This window comes from Petaurus breviceps, unplaced genomic scaffold (genome assembly GCF_028583685.1).
Source record: "Petaurus breviceps papuanus isolate PSGF00001 unplaced genomic scaffold, PetGlider_PUasm1.0 140, whole genome shotgun sequence".
Lineage (NCBI taxonomy): Eukaryota > Metazoa > Chordata > Mammalia > Diprotodontia > Petauridae > Petaurus > Petaurus breviceps.
This window is the reverse complement of record NW_027185698.1, coordinates 52,201,993-52,218,704: the sequence shown is the minus strand read 5'-3', so window position 1 is coordinate 52,218,704 and position 16,712 is coordinate 52,201,993. Positions and strand designations below refer to the sequence as shown.

General features: G+C 35.9%; 2 protein-coding genes across 2 annotated transcripts; both read left to right on the top strand.

Moving 5' to 3' along the window:
- The first annotated feature begins 1,600 nt into the window (after window positions 1-1,600).
- LOC138150062 (olfactory receptor 5P1-like) lies at window positions 1,601-2,575 on the top strand. The gene has a single exon (XM_069073437.1). It carries the CDS (start codon window positions 1,601-1,603, stop codon window positions 2,573-2,575), a length of 975 nt encoding a protein of 324 aa, XP_068929538.1.
- An 8,273-nt stretch (window positions 2,576-10,848) lies between these two features.
- On the top strand, window positions 10,849-11,790 carry LOC138151066 (olfactory receptor 5P80-like). The gene has a single exon (XM_069074542.1). The coding sequence runs from the start codon at window positions 10,852-10,854 to the stop codon at window positions 11,788-11,790; it is 939 nt and encodes a 312-aa protein (XP_068930643.1). The 5' UTR covers window positions 10,849-10,851.
- Window positions 11,791-16,712: the final 4,922 nt, after the last annotated feature.

The following is a 16,712-nucleotide window of genomic DNA, read 5'->3' as shown; positions in this document are numbered from 1 at the left end:
ATATTCCTCTTGTGTAATTGTTTTGATTATGATGCTAACATGAATGAGGTTGAGATTTTCAAAAGTGCATTGTTACCTTCTATTCAACTAATGTTTTGATGTGCACACTATGCTGGCTGTCCTGTTCTAGCCACTGGGGAGAAAAAGAATAAAATGAAAAACAGTCCTTAATTTCAGGGAGCTTAAATTCTATTGGAAAGGAAGGGGTGAAATAGTTACAGAGATAAGTAAATAGAAGATAAGTTGAGGAGGGACAGGGCTTTAGAAACTAGGCTTCCTGTGAGTAGTGACCCACTAGCTGTGACATAAAGGTAACTCAAGATTCTAAGAAGCAGATATGAGATAGGGCATTTGGAGCATGGAGGATGGCTTGTGCAGGGAGCAGATCTGGGGGTAGAGTTCTGCACGTGGGGTACAGGCAGAAGACTAGGTGGGCTGGTGTATAGGCATACCTGAGAGTAAAATGAAATAAATCTGAAGAGCAACACTGGATTCATGTGGTATAGGAGCATAAATATCAAGCTAAGGAATTGTTATTTTGTCCTCAAATCAATAAAATATCTGTTCAAGGCTTGAGTAACCAAATAATATCGTCAGTCTGTGCTTTAGAAAGACCATTTTTGTAGCTTTTTTAGAGGATAGTTTAGAGGGCATAGAGACTGGACTTTAAGAGCCTTTTGCAATGGCTCAAGTGAATAGAGATGCAAACCTGAGTTAGGGAGGTGGATATTAGAGTATATGTGATAAATGTTGTGGATATAGAAGTGGAAAGATTTGGAAACTGACTGGTTGTGAAAGGGAAGATAGAGAGAAGAGTAGAGGTTAATTCTACGATTGCAAACCAGGGTCCATGGTTGAATGATGGAGCCCTGAACAGAAATAAGAAATTATAGAGATAAGTGATTTCAGGTTTAAGGTTGGGGATAAGATGAGAAAGAGCAGAGGTTCCCATTGGAAATTTCCCACATTGTTTAAGGATCTCATGTAATGATATCCCTTTGTAGCAAAACCAAGTTCTATGAGCAAAATAACATAAAATGATTTAGAAAGTAGATTTCCCATTCCTTGTGATTTTATAGCACAAAGATCATCTTGGAAACCAAGACTTTCCCTGTAGTCAATTAGCATGAAGTGAATAATATCTTCAGTTCTGGACCATGGTCCAGGTCCGGGATCACAAAGCACTCTTTTACTTTGGAAGGGATTAACAATGGTGGTTACTCAGCAAAATAGCATTTATGCATTTGGATATAGTTTATGTATACATTTAAGAAAGTATCCTATGGTGAGAATTAAAGTATTCTTTTTTACTTTTACAGGCTTTTCTTCACTATCAAAATAGTAAAATTGGCAAATCATAGGGTAATGACGATTATTAGGGAACAAATTGGAGAAAACAAATTTATTCATCACTGCCTTGCTTATGGGCACCCTGCCATGGTGCATAGGAACAAAGTTGGGGAGTAAGATAGTAGGATGGCTATGTAGGACTTGGTCAATTAATGTTTCTTGAATACATCAATGGATATATCCAAATCTTAATCTTTATTCTAATCTTAATATTCTACTTTTCTTCTAACAGGCACCCTTTCCAAGACAGATGTCTGGCAATAACTGCACTGCTGTGACTGAATTCATTATTTTGGGATTAACAGATGATCCAACCCTTTGTGTCATCTTCTTTGTGATATTTCTGAGTGTCTATGCTGTCACATTAATTGGTAACCTTAGCATAATTATATTGATCAGAATTAGCTCCCAACTTCACACTCCAATGTACTTTTTCCTCAGCCACTTGGCTTTTGTGGATATTGGTTATTCTTCATATGTCACACCTCTCATGCTCATCAACTTCCTTGTGGAGAAGACCTCAATCCCTTTGGAAAGCTGTGTAGTTCAATTTTGTTTTGCAGCCACCTTTGGGACAACTGAATGCTTCCTCTTGGCTGTGATGGCCTATGATCGGTATGTGGCCATCTGTAACCCCCTACTCTACTCCACCCACATGTCTACCAGGGTCTGCACTCTGTTATTCATCATATCCTACCTGGGTGGTTGTGTAAATTCTTGGGTCTCTACTGGTTGCTTATTGAATTTGTCCTTCTGTGGATCCAATAATATCAATCACTTTTTCTGTGATTACTCACCACTTTTGAAACTTTCCAACTACCAAAATGATCTTGCTGAAATTCTTCCTGCTGTCTCTGCTGGGTCAGTACTTATAATCACAGTGCTAATTATTCTAATTTCTTATGTATATATCCTCTTCTCTGTCCTGAAGATAAGATCCAGTGAAGGGAGAGCTAAAGCTTTCTCAACTTGCACCTCCCACCTCACAGCAGTCATTTTGTTCTATGGAACCCTTACATTCATTTATATGATGCCAAAATCCAGCTACTCAACAGATGAAAATAAAGTGGTATCCATCTTCTATACTGTAATGATCCCCATGTTGAATCCCTTGATCTATAGTCTAAGAAATAATGAAGTGAAAGGGGCGTTGAAGAAACTGATCAGTAAAAAACATCTTTTTTTTCATGAATTCAACTTAATACAACATGTACTTATTAAATAGTGCATACTATGTCCTAGGCACTATGTTTGGTTTCATGGATGCAAGTACAAAAATGAAACATTCCCTTCCTTTAAGAATCTAATATTCTATTGATACAATGGCTATGATTAAGTGATACTAATTAATGGGTTTCAGAAAAGCTAGTAACTTAATCCTCTTTGCCTCAATCCCTCATCTATAAAATGAGATGGAGAGTGAAATGACAAACTACTCCAGTATCTTCCCAAGAAAAACCCAAATGGTTCAGGAAGAGTCTGACTGAAATGGCTGAGCAGCAACAAAATTCCTTATGAGTGTTGTTTTCTTAGCTCTGCTATCATCACTGTATCAGATCATGTAAATAATTTCTTTATTTCTCTGTTGATCATATTATTTTTTACTGTGCAGTAACAGTTCATTATGTTCATAAAGAGAAAATGTGTTTAATCATCTTTCAATCATGGGGCATCTGCTTTGTTTTGGTTCTTTGTTACCATAAAAGTGCTTCTATAAATACTTTGGTCTATGCAGGGAATTTCTTTTTATCAGTGACTACCTTTGTAGCATAATATACCTAGACCATGTATTCTTTTCTCTTTGGGATAACTCTTTATGAAGGGTGAGGTAAGAGAGATACTAGAAGAAATTTATGTTATGATAAAACAAAAAATATCAATAAAGAATCATTAAAAAATAAAATCTCCACAATCTTTCTCCTTCTTACCTTGTCAGTCTTACATCTTACTTCCATTCATGCAGTGCTCAATCTAACTGCGCTGGGCTATTTGCTTTTCCCCACATGTGACATTCCATCTTCTGTGTCTTTACACTGGTTTTCTCAGAGGCCTGAAATGGTTTTCTTCCTTTTCTCTGCCTGTTAATTTGGAAAAAATTACATAAATGTGAAATTTTTTATCTACAACTAGAAGAAATAAAAGATTATTTAAAAATTAGGAATACTATAGTTTCAATGGATTTTCCCACAACAAGACCAATTATGGAATGATATTTTCAGTTCTGACCTCATTTTAAGAAGATATTGAAGATTCAGAGAGCATAGAAAAGAGGATAACCAAGTTAGTCACCAGTCAACAAGGATTTTAAGGGCTTACAATATGTGATCTGTATACCATAACTTGGAGCATAAAAAAAGCAAAAAAAAATCCCTGCTTTCCAGTAGCTTACATAGCATTTAGAGAGACACCATGTAAACAACTAGGAGAATACAAATTATAGACAGAGTAGATGAATTGTAAGCTCAGAAAGCTGTTATTAGTTAGAGAGGAGACACTTCTTGCAGAAAGTAGAATGAGAACAGTCTTCAGGAAAACCAGGGAAAATAACTGGCAGGAGTGTAAATATTTAACCTTATTAAGTACTTTATGTTTTTCCTTTCCTGTTTACCTTTTTTTACTTGAGTCTTATATTGGAAAGTCAAAATTTCTGTTTAGCTCAGGTATTTATATGAGGAATGCTTGAAAGTCCTCTATTTCAGTGAATATCCATTTTTTTGTCCTTAAGGATTATACTCAGTTTTACTGGGTAGGTGATTCTTGGTTGTAGTTTTAACTGCTTTGTTCTCTAGAATAACATATTTTTAAGCCCACTGATCCTTTAATATGGAAGCTGCTTGATCTTGTGTTTTCCTGACCGTGGCTCCATGATACTGGGTAGAGGAGGCACTGCCACAAGCTTCAGAGATTTTGTGCTGCTCTTTTCAGATGTGTAAATTTTCATTTCTTCTAAGATGGTATGATCTAAGGAGAGGTGTTTACTACTATCCTGGCCTGTGCTTTGGTTTGTGAATGACCACAAGCACTCTTTTCTGCCCTGGAACCATGATGAGGGTCCCTGCTCTAGTGTGACCATAAGCCCTAGTGTGTTACTGCTCCCCCTTGCCCTGGCAGTTGCTACCCAAGACTGTGACCCAAACCCAAGTATGGGCAAAGCAACAGAGTCCTGCCTTCAGTAGAAGCAGAGACTTTGATTAGAGAGAAATGTGGATATTATAAGCAAATTAAGTGAGGCATGGAATAGTTTACTTCTCAGATGTATGGATCAGGGAAGAATTTGTGAGCAAACAAGATACAGAGAGCATTATGGAATTCCCTGGCCCTCAGCCAACTCACAGCATATGTTAACTGTCCTATGGTAAATTTTTGTGTCCTATATTATTTTTGCTCTTATATTCCAGCAAAATTTTATAAGGATCCTTGGAAAGATTGTCAATACTGCTTTTACACATGGATAATTATCCTCACTATGGATGATACCTTTGTTCCAGGATCTGTAGTTTCTACTAAACTAAGTTTCATAGTTGGTCTTTCAGCTTCAGTTTTTTATATATGTAATCAGTATATGTTATGGCCTCACCAAAATGAATCTGGTGAAATGATGAGGAACAGCTTTCATAGTTAGTGGGCATTGTTACAAGTCCAATTGGCAATGTTGATCCTAGAACATTTTTTGAGAGCTTCCATGGCAGATCAGACTAATTTAGCCATGGTGCTATACAATCTTGTGTTTCTTTTTCTTTTTACTTTTTAAAAATACTGGACAAATATAGATAAAGAAAAATAATGAAGCCCAATGGGAATTTAAATAACTCACACAACTCATTGGTGTGTTTGTAATTTTCTCAATCCCAATGGATTTCAAAAGGCATTTTAATGATGTTGGCTACTTTTGGTACTAAGGTGCTCAAGGGTTTACATCCCAAACATTATGAAAGTCAACATAAATATGGTGCTACTATGCAAACATAATAACTAGAGCCTAATGTAATCATCTGCTTCCATCAATGAGTAACACTGGTAATTTTTATTTTAGTCAAAAAATTCTTAGCCCTGATCATTGATTTGTAGCTCATTTCAGGGAAGCCTGTCTATTCTATTGACATGCCAATCATTATATTAATTTAAGTTTTATATAGGGCTTTAATGCATTTCTCTCTCTCTTTCTCTCTCTCTCTCTCTCTCTCTCTTAATGCATTTCTCTCTCTCTCTTTCTCTCTCTCTCTCTATCTCTCAATGAGCAAGATTCATTCCTGACTTTGGCCTTGTTGTTTCTGTTCCCTTATAGGGCCATATATTGTTAAAGATTTGTTAGTGAGGTATATGCATTGAACATTATTACATGTTAGAACATCAAATTCCTTTCTCTCATAGGTGATATCTTATACTCTGGAGCATCACTACAAGCATTAAATACGTGGTCATGCATGGTAAGGTAAGAAAAACTTAGGTAAAAGTTTTTGTGTATACATAAGTGCATTTACTTTGTTTATTACTTTTCTCCCACTTCTCAAATTGAGACTTTGGGTAAAGAATTTCACTGATATATTTGTTGGTTGATGTAATGGAAAGAGAATTGGACTTGAAGTCAGGAGAACTGGGTTTGAGTCCCACAGCTGAATCTTAATAGCTCTGACTGTGATTGTGGTTAAGTGACTGCACCTCTATGATCCTTAGTTACCTCATCTGTAAAATTAGCATAACATCATCTTCTAAAATTTGTGGGAGGAAAGTAAGTTAGGAAAGTTAAGTTTTCATATTGAGTTATTAATATTCTTATTATGTGATTATTTTGATCATGATACCAATGTGAATGAGACTTGAGATTTTCAAAAGTGTATTCCATTCAACTAATATTTTGATGTGCACACTATGCAGGGTGTCCTGTCCTAGCCACTGGGAATAAAAAGAGTAAAATGTAAAACAATCCTTAATTTCAGGGAGTTTCCATTCTATTGGAGAGGAAGGAGTGAAATATTTACAGGTAAAAGTAAATACAAGATAAATTATGGATGGACAGAGTTTTAGAAACTAGGCTTTCTCTAATTAGTGTCCCACTAACTGATAAACAAAGGAAGCTTAAAACTCTAAGAAGCAGAGATGAGTTGTGGCATTTTGAGTATGGAGGATGGCCTGTGCAGAGGGACAGAGATGGGGGTAGAATTCTGGGTCTGGGGAATAGGCATGTCAGTTGAACTTGAGTATAGGTATGCCTGAGAATAAAGTTAAATAAATCTGAATAGCAAAACTGGATTCATGTGGCATAGGATTATAAAATATCAAGCTGAGGAATTGCTATTTTGTCCTCAAGTCAATAAGATATCTGTTAAAGGCTTGAGTAATCAAATGGTATGGTCAGCCTATGCTTCAGGAAGATCATTTTTGTAGGCTTTTAGAGAATAGTTTAGAGGGCATAGAGACAGAACTTCAAATTTAGAGGCTTTTGCAATAGCCCAAGTGAAAAGAGATGCAAACCTGATTTAAGGCAGTGGCTGTGTAAGTGAACATAAGCATAAATGTGACACATGTTGTGGATATAGAAGTGGCAAGATTTGGCAACTGACTTGAAAGGTTGGGGAAGGGAAGACAGAGAGAAGAGTAGAAATTAATTCCAGGATTGCAAACCAGGCTATATAGAAGAGTGAGACCCTGAACAGAAATAAAACATTATATAAATAATTTTAAAAAATTGAAGGTTGAAGATAATATGCATTCTTTTTCGAACCTTATTGAATTTGCCTTTGGGATGCCTATGTATAAAATGGGCAACTATTGGTAATCTATGGAATGGAGTTCAGAGGAGGATATACAGACTTGGGATTCAACTAAATAGAAAAGAAGTTAATGGCAATGGAACTTAATGAGCTCCCTTAAAAGATATAGAAAAGACGAGAGGGCCTAGGACAGAGGAAGATGTATGTGTAAGGTTAGGAGACTGCACAGGGATCATGATTTGTCAAAGGAGGCTGAGGTAAGAAAGGTCAGATAGGTAGAATAGTACTAGTATCAGAGTGTCATGAAAACTCATGAAGAGTTGGTGGTTCACCTTGTCATGTGCTTGGTAGTGGCTAAGAGTCAATCAATCAATCAATATTTATTTAGCATTGACTTTTTTTCAGCTACTTTCCTAGGTGCTAATGATACAAATACAAAGTTTGTTACAGTCCCTATCCCCTAGGAATTTAAATGAAGATTATGAAAATATTATCATTTACAAATCAACAAATTATTGGTAACTTTGGGGAGAATATTTCCTGTGGAGTGATGAGGTCAGAAACAAGACTTTAATGGGTTAACATGTATGAGGAGAGGAAGTGGACTAAATATTATTAGATTTTTTTTCTGAGAGGTTATTGGGATAGGGAGGAGATATAGTATGAAAACTTCAAATAATGTCAGGGTCAAATGGAAAATTTTACAGGATTGGACAAATCTGAGCCAATTTTTAGGAGAAAGGGGAAAGCACATAGAGGAAAAGATTAAAAGTTAAAAGGGAGTTTTTCACTGGGGAAAGCTTAGGGTTGAAATAGGAGAGATGGAATTTATGGAAAAATTAGAGGAATTGGTCCAGGGAAAAAGAAGGACTATCTCTCAGATATTTTTGCAATGACAAAAGGGTATTATATTAAGGAGTTTTGAACTGCAGAAGAGAAAAGAAAATGAGTCCACACAAACAGCCTTTCTTTTGTTAGAAAAGTTGGATGCCAAGTCCTCTCTTGAGAGGAGATGTTAAAATAAGAGGAATTAAAAAATTCACTCAGCACTCTACAAATTTTTGTTTAGTTGAGTTGTTATTTTTTCTTGTGGTCAGTCATAAAGAAAGAGGTGAACAATAGGCCCATAAATGAGTGTTAAAATCAGTTTCTTCTTCAGCTGAATAGTGTCTGAATATGTTATATCTTTCCTATTGGATTGAGAAGAAAAGAAGAATTAGTTTAGAGTTGGGAGTAATAAGAATATTTCAGGAAAAAAAAACATATATAAGATAATTTTTTTGTTTCAGTCTCAACAGGCATCAACAAATGCCCAACATATCAAGACAGTCTGGCCTTTAAAAGAAATGTAACATATATACAAGTAAAATTAGACTTACTTTTTTGCATCCTGAAACTGTTTTGCTGTTACTCTTTCCTTCTCCCATTTCTATCACTACCCACTTATCTACCTCTCCTTGGTCATAGTTGGAGACCCTCCTTATAAATGATATGTATACTCAAGGAACAGAAATTAATAATTCAGTCATGTCAGAGAATGTTTGTGTCATTCTCTACTTCTAGTCTGTTATGTTTGAAACTGAACAGAAAGGGAAACTGGGACAACTCTCTGAGAAAGATGACATTTATTAGCAATCCATGCTACCTGTCAATAAATTGATCAGTGGGTCAACCCTATTAATGTCAAAGTCCCTGAGCAAGAAAGAAGTTCATCTTTTATAGACTTTAGGACATATAATACAAGTAACAGAATAGGGTAGATGATGTCATGGGCTTAAGGGCAATGTGATTGGTTACAGAACTGAGGTGCAGGGAACAACATGATTGGTTGGAAGTTTGGTAATTAGGGCTAGCAATGACTACACCTATCTTCTCATGAGAATAAGAAATGCTCATTACTTGGGTGCAGGTGCAAGATAGTGGCCCAGATTTTGGACAGGAAATCAGATATCCTTGACAGATAGCTTCATGATATAGAGATCTCAGGCACCACTCCCTTGCTTTCCCACATATTCCCCAAGGCAGCTAATATCTCTGAGTCAAGAATATATCAGTGATTAGCAGGGGATCTTAATTTCTAAAATTAACCTATTGCAGACCAGCTGAATTCTGACGTGATTTCAGAGGCAAAGAACCATGACTTAAGTTGTGTTTATCTTTTGTTTTTTAAGAGGACCATGGCATCAGGGAAATGATGACATGACTTTCAGTTGACTGATTTGAGTGAGGGAGGGCTGTGCAAGGTCACCAGCCTCATCTTTTTCTCCAGAGTCATCTGAATCTGGTGACTTGATATTCATCAGGGTGACTGAAGATGGCGTAGGATGCAATAGGAGACCTGGTCCTTTTAGGCTAAAGAAAAGAAGGAAGGAAGAAATTAATGAATCCATCTATCTAGCCAGTAAAACCCAAGTTAAGTGGGTAGCTTCTGACTATCAAAATTTACCTTCTTTTTTCATTATATCCAGATGACTCTGGAGGAGAAAGTGAGGCTGGTGACCTTGCACAGCACTCTCTCACTCAAATCAAAGTAAACTGCAAGTCATTTCATTATTTTCTTGATGCCATGTTCCCCTTCAAAAATGAAGGACAAACACAACCTGTGAGTAGACCAAGCTACCTGAATGGGGACCCAACTTGGGTAACTCAGTTCGTCCTCTCCCTCTCAGTCTTATGACTTAAGTAATTACAGGACAAAAGCAGTTATAGGATAAAACTAATTAATTGTAAATAGATCAACAAATAAATGGTATAGGACCAATCTTAATCTTTTCAAGTCCATCATCACTCTTCCACGAAATGGTAGGTAACATTTCCTCATTGGTCTTTTGAAGACATGATTTGTCACTATCTTGGTCCAAGTTCTGAGATCTTTCAAAGTTGTATCCCCTATCATGTTTATTGTGACCATCATATTAATTGTTCTACTGAGTTTGCTTTGCTTCCATTAATAAGTGTCCCCATATTACTCCAAAGCAGTTATATTCATTACTTCTAGTGGTACAATAATTTGTCACTACTTTCTTATACCAGAGTTTGCTCTGCACTCAAAGGAAGCAATAGGTAAATACGATGTGGTTACAGCAGGTTGAACAAGTACTTTCCATTATTTTACCTAGAAACATTAAAGTTCCCATGGAAAATTTCCCACAGTCCTTCAGGCTGGTTATATCTAGCCTAATGAACCCTCTGAAGTAATACCAAGTTCTAGAACAAAATGAAATGAAAAGCCTTAGAGTCCAGATGCCTCATTTATCTTCTTTTGTGATTTTAGAGCCCAAGGGTTATCTTGGAAACCAGAACTTTCTTTATAGTCAATTAGCATGAGGTGGATAACATCCTCAGATGTGGAGAGTGTCCTATGAGAATTTAGGAATTACAAAGTAGACTCAGTTTCTTTGGAATGGATTAACAATGGTTGGCAGAACAGCATTTGCACATTTGGATAATGTCTCTGCATATATATATATATATATAAGAAAGGTTCTTATGATGGGAATTCAAGTATTTTCTTCACTTTTACATATTTTTTTACATTATCAAAATGGCAAAATTGGTAAATCACACTATAATGTTGGTTCATGGGGAAGAATTAGGAGAAAACTAATTTTTCAGCTCTGCTTTGCTTATTGGCCCCATGACATGGTGTATGGAGTAGGATAGTAGAATGTGCATGGAGGAGGTGACCAGTGAATGTTTCCTGAGCACATCAATAGACATATCCAAATCTTAGCTCTGTATTCTATTTTAATCTCTTTTTCTTCTATCCAATAGGCATTATTTCCAAGCTATGTCTGGCAATAACTGCACGGATGTGACTGAATTCATTATTTTGGGGCTAACAGATGATTCAACCCTTCGTGTCATCCTCTTTGTGATATTTCTGGGTGTCTATACTGTCACCTTAGTTGGTAACCTCAGCATAATCATGTTGATCAGAAATAGCTCTCAACTTCACACTCCAATGTACCTTTTCCTTAGTCACTTGGCTTTTGTGGACTCTGCATATTCCTCATCTGTCACACCTGTTATGCTCAAAAGCTTCCTTGTGGGAAAAACTATAATCCCTCTTGGGGGCTGTGTGGCCCAGACGTGTTCTACAGCCATGTTTGGGACAGCTGAGTGCTTCCTGCTAGCTGTGATGGCCTATGATCGGTATATGGCCATCTGTAACCCCCTACTCTACTCCACCAACATATCTCCTAAGGTCTGCACTCTATTACTCATCACATCCTACCTGGGTAGTTCTTTAAATGCTTGGACCTTCACTGGTTGCTTATTGAACAGGTCCTTCTGTGGACCCAATGAAATTAATCATTTTTTCTGTGATTATTCACCACTTTTGGAGCTTTCCTATTCCCAAGATAATCTTGCTGAAATTCTTCCTGCTGCCTCTTCTGGGTCAATAATGATGACCACAGTGCTAATTATCATAATTTCTTATGTATACATCCTCTTCTCTGTCCTTAGGATAAACTCTGCAGAGGGGAGAGCCAAAGCTTTCTCAACTTGCACCTCCCACCTCACAGCAGTGACTCTGTTCTATGGGACCACTACATTTGTTTATGTGATGCCCAAGTCCAGCTACACAACAGATCAGAATAAAGTGACATCTGTTTTCTACATTGTAATGATCCCCATGTTGAATCCCTTGATCTACAGTCTTAGGAACAATGAAGTAAAAGGTGCCCTGAGGAAACTCATGAGTAAGAAACATGCTTTTTCATGAGTTCAGCTCAATATAAGGAGTATTTATGAAGCACATACTATGTCTCAGGCATGGCAATAACTTTTGGGGACGTAAGGAAAAAAATTAATCTATCTTTGGATGTAAGGAATTAGTGTTCTACTGATTTAATTGTTAGGATAAAATATCAATAAATTTGCTCTAGAAAAAGGTATTTTTTATTTTGATAGGTTAAAGTTGTCCATTTGAATGTTGATTAGAAATGTCTGAAAACACATGTAGTGCTCCATAAAAATGGACCTCCCACCTTTGTAAAGGCGAAGGGAGATACAGCTTCTCATTGCTCTCCTTTGGGTCCATGGTTGCTTTTTGGAATCCAACAGCACACACTTTCTAGTGATATGTGGGGCTTGTTCTTTATGTTTACATTCTTGTAGTCACTGTGTTATTTTATTGGCTCTGCTGTCATCACTCTGTATCAGATCATGTAAATTTTTTCCTATTTTAATCACATTTGGGTGTTTTTTTACAGCACAGTAATATTCCATTATCTTCATGTGCCACAATTTATTTAGCTATTACTCAGTCCCTGGGCATCTGCTTTGTTTCCAGTTTTTGGTACCACAAAATCAGTGCTATAAATATTTTGATGTATGCAAGGACTTTCCTTTTATCAGTGCTTACCTTTATGATGTAATACACCTGAAAAATTGTGCTCTTTTTTTACCATATGGGATAGCTCTTCATGGGAAGTGAGGAGGGTAAGATACTAGAAGAAATTTAATTCATGAAAAACAAAAGATATCAATAAAAGATCATTTTAAAAAATCTCTACAATGTCTCCATTTCTTACCTTTCCTTTCTTATATTTTCCTCCCATCCATACATCCATACCATCTAGCTACACTGGACTGTTTGTCTTACCCCAGACAAGACACTCTTTACAATGACTTTACAATGTCTTTACAATGACTGTCTCATAGGCCTAAAATGTTTTGCTACCCTTCCTCTGCTCCTTAGTTTTCTGTACTTTCCTGAAGACACCTCAAATCCCATCTTTTGCAAGGAGTTTTTCCTCTTTAGCTAACAGTAGCTTCCTCTCTAAGAAGACCTTCCATCTACTTTTTCTGTAATCTGTATGTACCTGGTTATTTACATGGTGTCTCCGTCGATAGAATGTGATCTCTTGGATGACAGGAGCTGGGGTTTTTTTTTGCCTTTCTTTGTATATCAAGTTATATCATAATTCCTGACACACAGTAAACACTTAAAATCCTTGTTAACTGACCACCAACTTGGGTATCCTCCTCTAGATGTTTTCCAGATTTTCAATCTAAAATGAGCCCAGGACTGTTATTCCATATCTGGTCTTATTAAGGCAGAATAGAACAGAATCATCACTTTCCTAATTTTAAAAAATAATCTTTTATTTTTCTGGTTATATATAAAGCAATTTTTTGCATTTTTGATGTTTAATTTTTAAAATTTAGTTACCATTAATTTACAATATTTAGTTTCACAAGTTTTTTAGTTCCAAATTTTCTCCCACCTCCTCTACTCCCTTCCCCCCCACCATGATGGCATGCAAGCTGATATAGGTTCTACATATACCTTCACATTAAACATTAGTCAAGTTGTAAAGAAGAAGTATAACCAATGGAAGGAATAATGAGGAAGAAAAAACAAAAAAAAACAAAAATGAGAGAGAGAGAGTAGTTTGTTCAACTTGCATTCAGATTCTGTGATTCTTTCTGTGGATATGAACAGCCTTTTCCAGCATGAATCCTTTGGAGTTGTCTTATAACCTTGCATTGCTGAGGGGAGCCCAGTCTATCAACGTTAAATTTTTGCATTAGAATTTTTTTTATTTGCATGGGGGGGGATGATTCTAGAAAGATAATGGAGTAGGTCAGAAAATTCCAAGTTATCCAGATTTCTTCTACAAAGAATACAGAATAAAACGTTGTGGTGAACACAGAGAGGCAAAAATAAATAAGATTTGGTGCAGAGAAGTGGTTCTCCTGGAAAAACTGGAGAAGATATGAAGAAAGACCCCTGGGATGGAGGTTCAGCCTGAATAAAGTGCAAACACTTCCAGACTATCTCCTCTGAAACAACAAGCAATGTGCCCTTGTAGCAGCTGGGTTGGGAGGTAGCCTTATCTTCAGCCACAGGAATTCTCACCTCATAAACAGTGTGTATGTGTGTGTGTGTGTGTGGGGGGGGGCAGACATCTTAGCAGGGGAAGATTAAAGGACCCTTTTTTGCAGAGGGATGCTAGGCCCAGCTGTGCTGCCTAGACAGGGTCCCCTGGCTGTGACTGAAGGTGAGAAGAAACCAAAACACTCACAGTTAGTGGGGCAGGAATGCTGCTGGCTGTGGACACTTAAAGAAGAACTGAGATCTTGGTTTCCATTCCAGGTGAGAGTGGAGAACTGAAGATTATAATCACTGGAGCAAGACCATTTCCAGCATAGTGTATCTGGGGGCCCTAGCTATAGCTTGGAGGGGGAAAGGAGTGCCAAGGTTGATCTCAGGATAAAACTCAGTAAAATGGACCTGAGACCAGAGACACTATCCCCCACACCCTAGGACTAGAGGTGATTATAATAACAAAGTGGTAAAAATAAAAAGAACAAAACAAAATAAGAATAAGTAAGCAAAGGAGAAAGAATCCAACCATAGACAGCTACTGAGTGGATAGAAAAGTCCTGGGTTTGTTTTTAGAGGAGGTTAATGAAGCAAAAAAAACCCCTCTCCTATCCCAAAGTACTGTCAAAGGGTCATCTGCCCCAAAAAGAATTCTTGGAAGAACTTAAAAAGGACTTTAAAAATCAAATAGAGTTTGAGAAAAATAATAGGAAAAAATAAGAACAATCCAAGAAAACCATCAAAATTATTACAAGAAATTCAACCAACTGGAAAAAAGAGATCTAGAATCTTAAGGAAGAAAACTTAAAATTGAAAATTAGACTTGGGTGAGGGGAAGTGGATGATGTTATAAGATACCAAAAAAAAAAAAATAAAACAAAATAAAAATAATGAAAAAAATTAAAGAGAATGTGAAACATCTTGTAAGAAAAACAACTCATATAGGAAACAGATTAAGAAGAGAAAACATGAGAATTATCAGACTACTTGAAAGCTGCAATAAAAAAAAATAATGTTGATACAATGGCACAAGAAATAATTAAAGAAAATTGCCCTGAAGTTTTAGAACAAGAAAGGAAAGTAGAAATAGAAAAATATCTACCAATCACCACCTGAAAAAGATGACAGGACGAAAATTCACAGGATATAATAACCAAGTTTCAAAATCTTCAGGTTAAGGAGAGTATGTTATGATTGAGAAGAAAAAACAATTTAAATACTGCAGAGCCACAGTTAGCAAGACCTACCAGCTGTTGCACTAAAACACTTCAAATCTTGGAACTCTACATATCAAAGAGCAAAACAACTGGGGTTGCAGCCAAAAATAACTTACCCAGCAAAGTTGAGTATAATCCTGAAAAAAAAATTACATTCAATAAATTGACAGACTTTGAGGCTTTTTGTCACAAAAGACCAGAACTTAATAGAAAATTTTGACATATAAGATCCAGAGAAATATAAGGTAAACATCAAAGACTAAATAAGGATAAACTGTTTACTTTTTATATGTGGAAGTGTAAACCATATACATATATATATATATATATTTGTAAATCATATTCTTAAGGCTCTCATTAGGAATTGAGTAGTGTGAAAGAAACACTGGAGATGAGTTGAGTATGATGTGGTGATTCTAAAAAGTAAAATTGTGTAAGAAAAAGTAAAAAATCAGTTATCTCATACAAATGAGGTTCAAGAGGAAGAAGTGATACAAAGGAATCAGGTGGGGCTAGACGGCTGGTAGTACTGGACCCTACTCTCAAGAGATCTGGCTTAAAGAGGGAACACTTAGAGATATAATTTTTCCTCTGATTACTGCTTTTACTGTATCCCATAGGTTATGATATGTTATTTCATTATTATCACTTTCTTTAATACAATTAATTATGGATGTATTTAAAAGTGAACTATATCAAGCACTTAAAGACTAATTCCAATATTAAATAAATTATTTGGAAAAATTGGCAAAGAAGAGATCCTATAGAACTCCTTTTATGAAACAAATATGATACTGATACCTAAACCAGGAAAAGTTAAAACAGAGAAAGAAAATTATAGACAAATTTCATTAATGAATATGGCTGCAAAAATCCTAAATAAACTACTATCTAAAAGATTACAATCATATATATATTTCAATGTTCATTCCCACTAGATTTGGATGGATAGTCAGGGCCAATATAATAAAAATAACAATTTTACCAAAATTAATCTATATATTCAATGCTATCCCAGTAAAATTACCAAAAGATTATTTTCAGAGCTAGAAAAAAAAATAGCAAAATTCATTTGGAAAACCAAAAGGTCAAGAATATCAAAGGAACTATTGGAAAAAAATTTAAAGGAAGGAGGTTTAGCAGTTCCAGATCTTAAACTATATTATAATTATCAAAACTATCTGGTACTGTCTGAGAAATAGAAAGGTAGATCAGTGGAACAGAGTAGACATACACAATCTATAGCAGAAAATGTATATAGTAACCCAATGTTTGACAGTTGTAAAGACTTAAGTTTTGGGGATAAGAATTTATTATTTGGTAAAAATTGTTGTGAAAGCTAGAAAGTAGTCTGGAAGAAATTGGACACAGACCAATATCTTACACCATTTACCAAAACAAGGTCAAAATCGATACTTTGTCAAAGCTATGGGAATGTAAGTCATTCCCCAATTTATAAATGGTCAAAATGTACAAATAGGCAGATTTCCAATAAAGAAATCAAAGCAATTTATAGTCCTATGAAAAAGTGTTCTTAGTCATTATTCATTAGAGAAATGCAAACTAAAACAACCTTGAGATATCATTTTATACAAA

What these genes read in the sequence shown, in the direction of transcription:
- LOC138151066 (XM_069074542.1), top strand. Translation starts at nt 10,852, where the DNA reads ATGTCTGGCAATAACTGCACGGATGTGACTGAATTCATTATTTTGGGG.
- LOC138150062 (XM_069073437.1), top strand. Translation starts at nt 1,601, where the DNA reads ATGTCTGGCAATAACTGCACTGCTGTGACTGAATTCATTATTTTGGGA.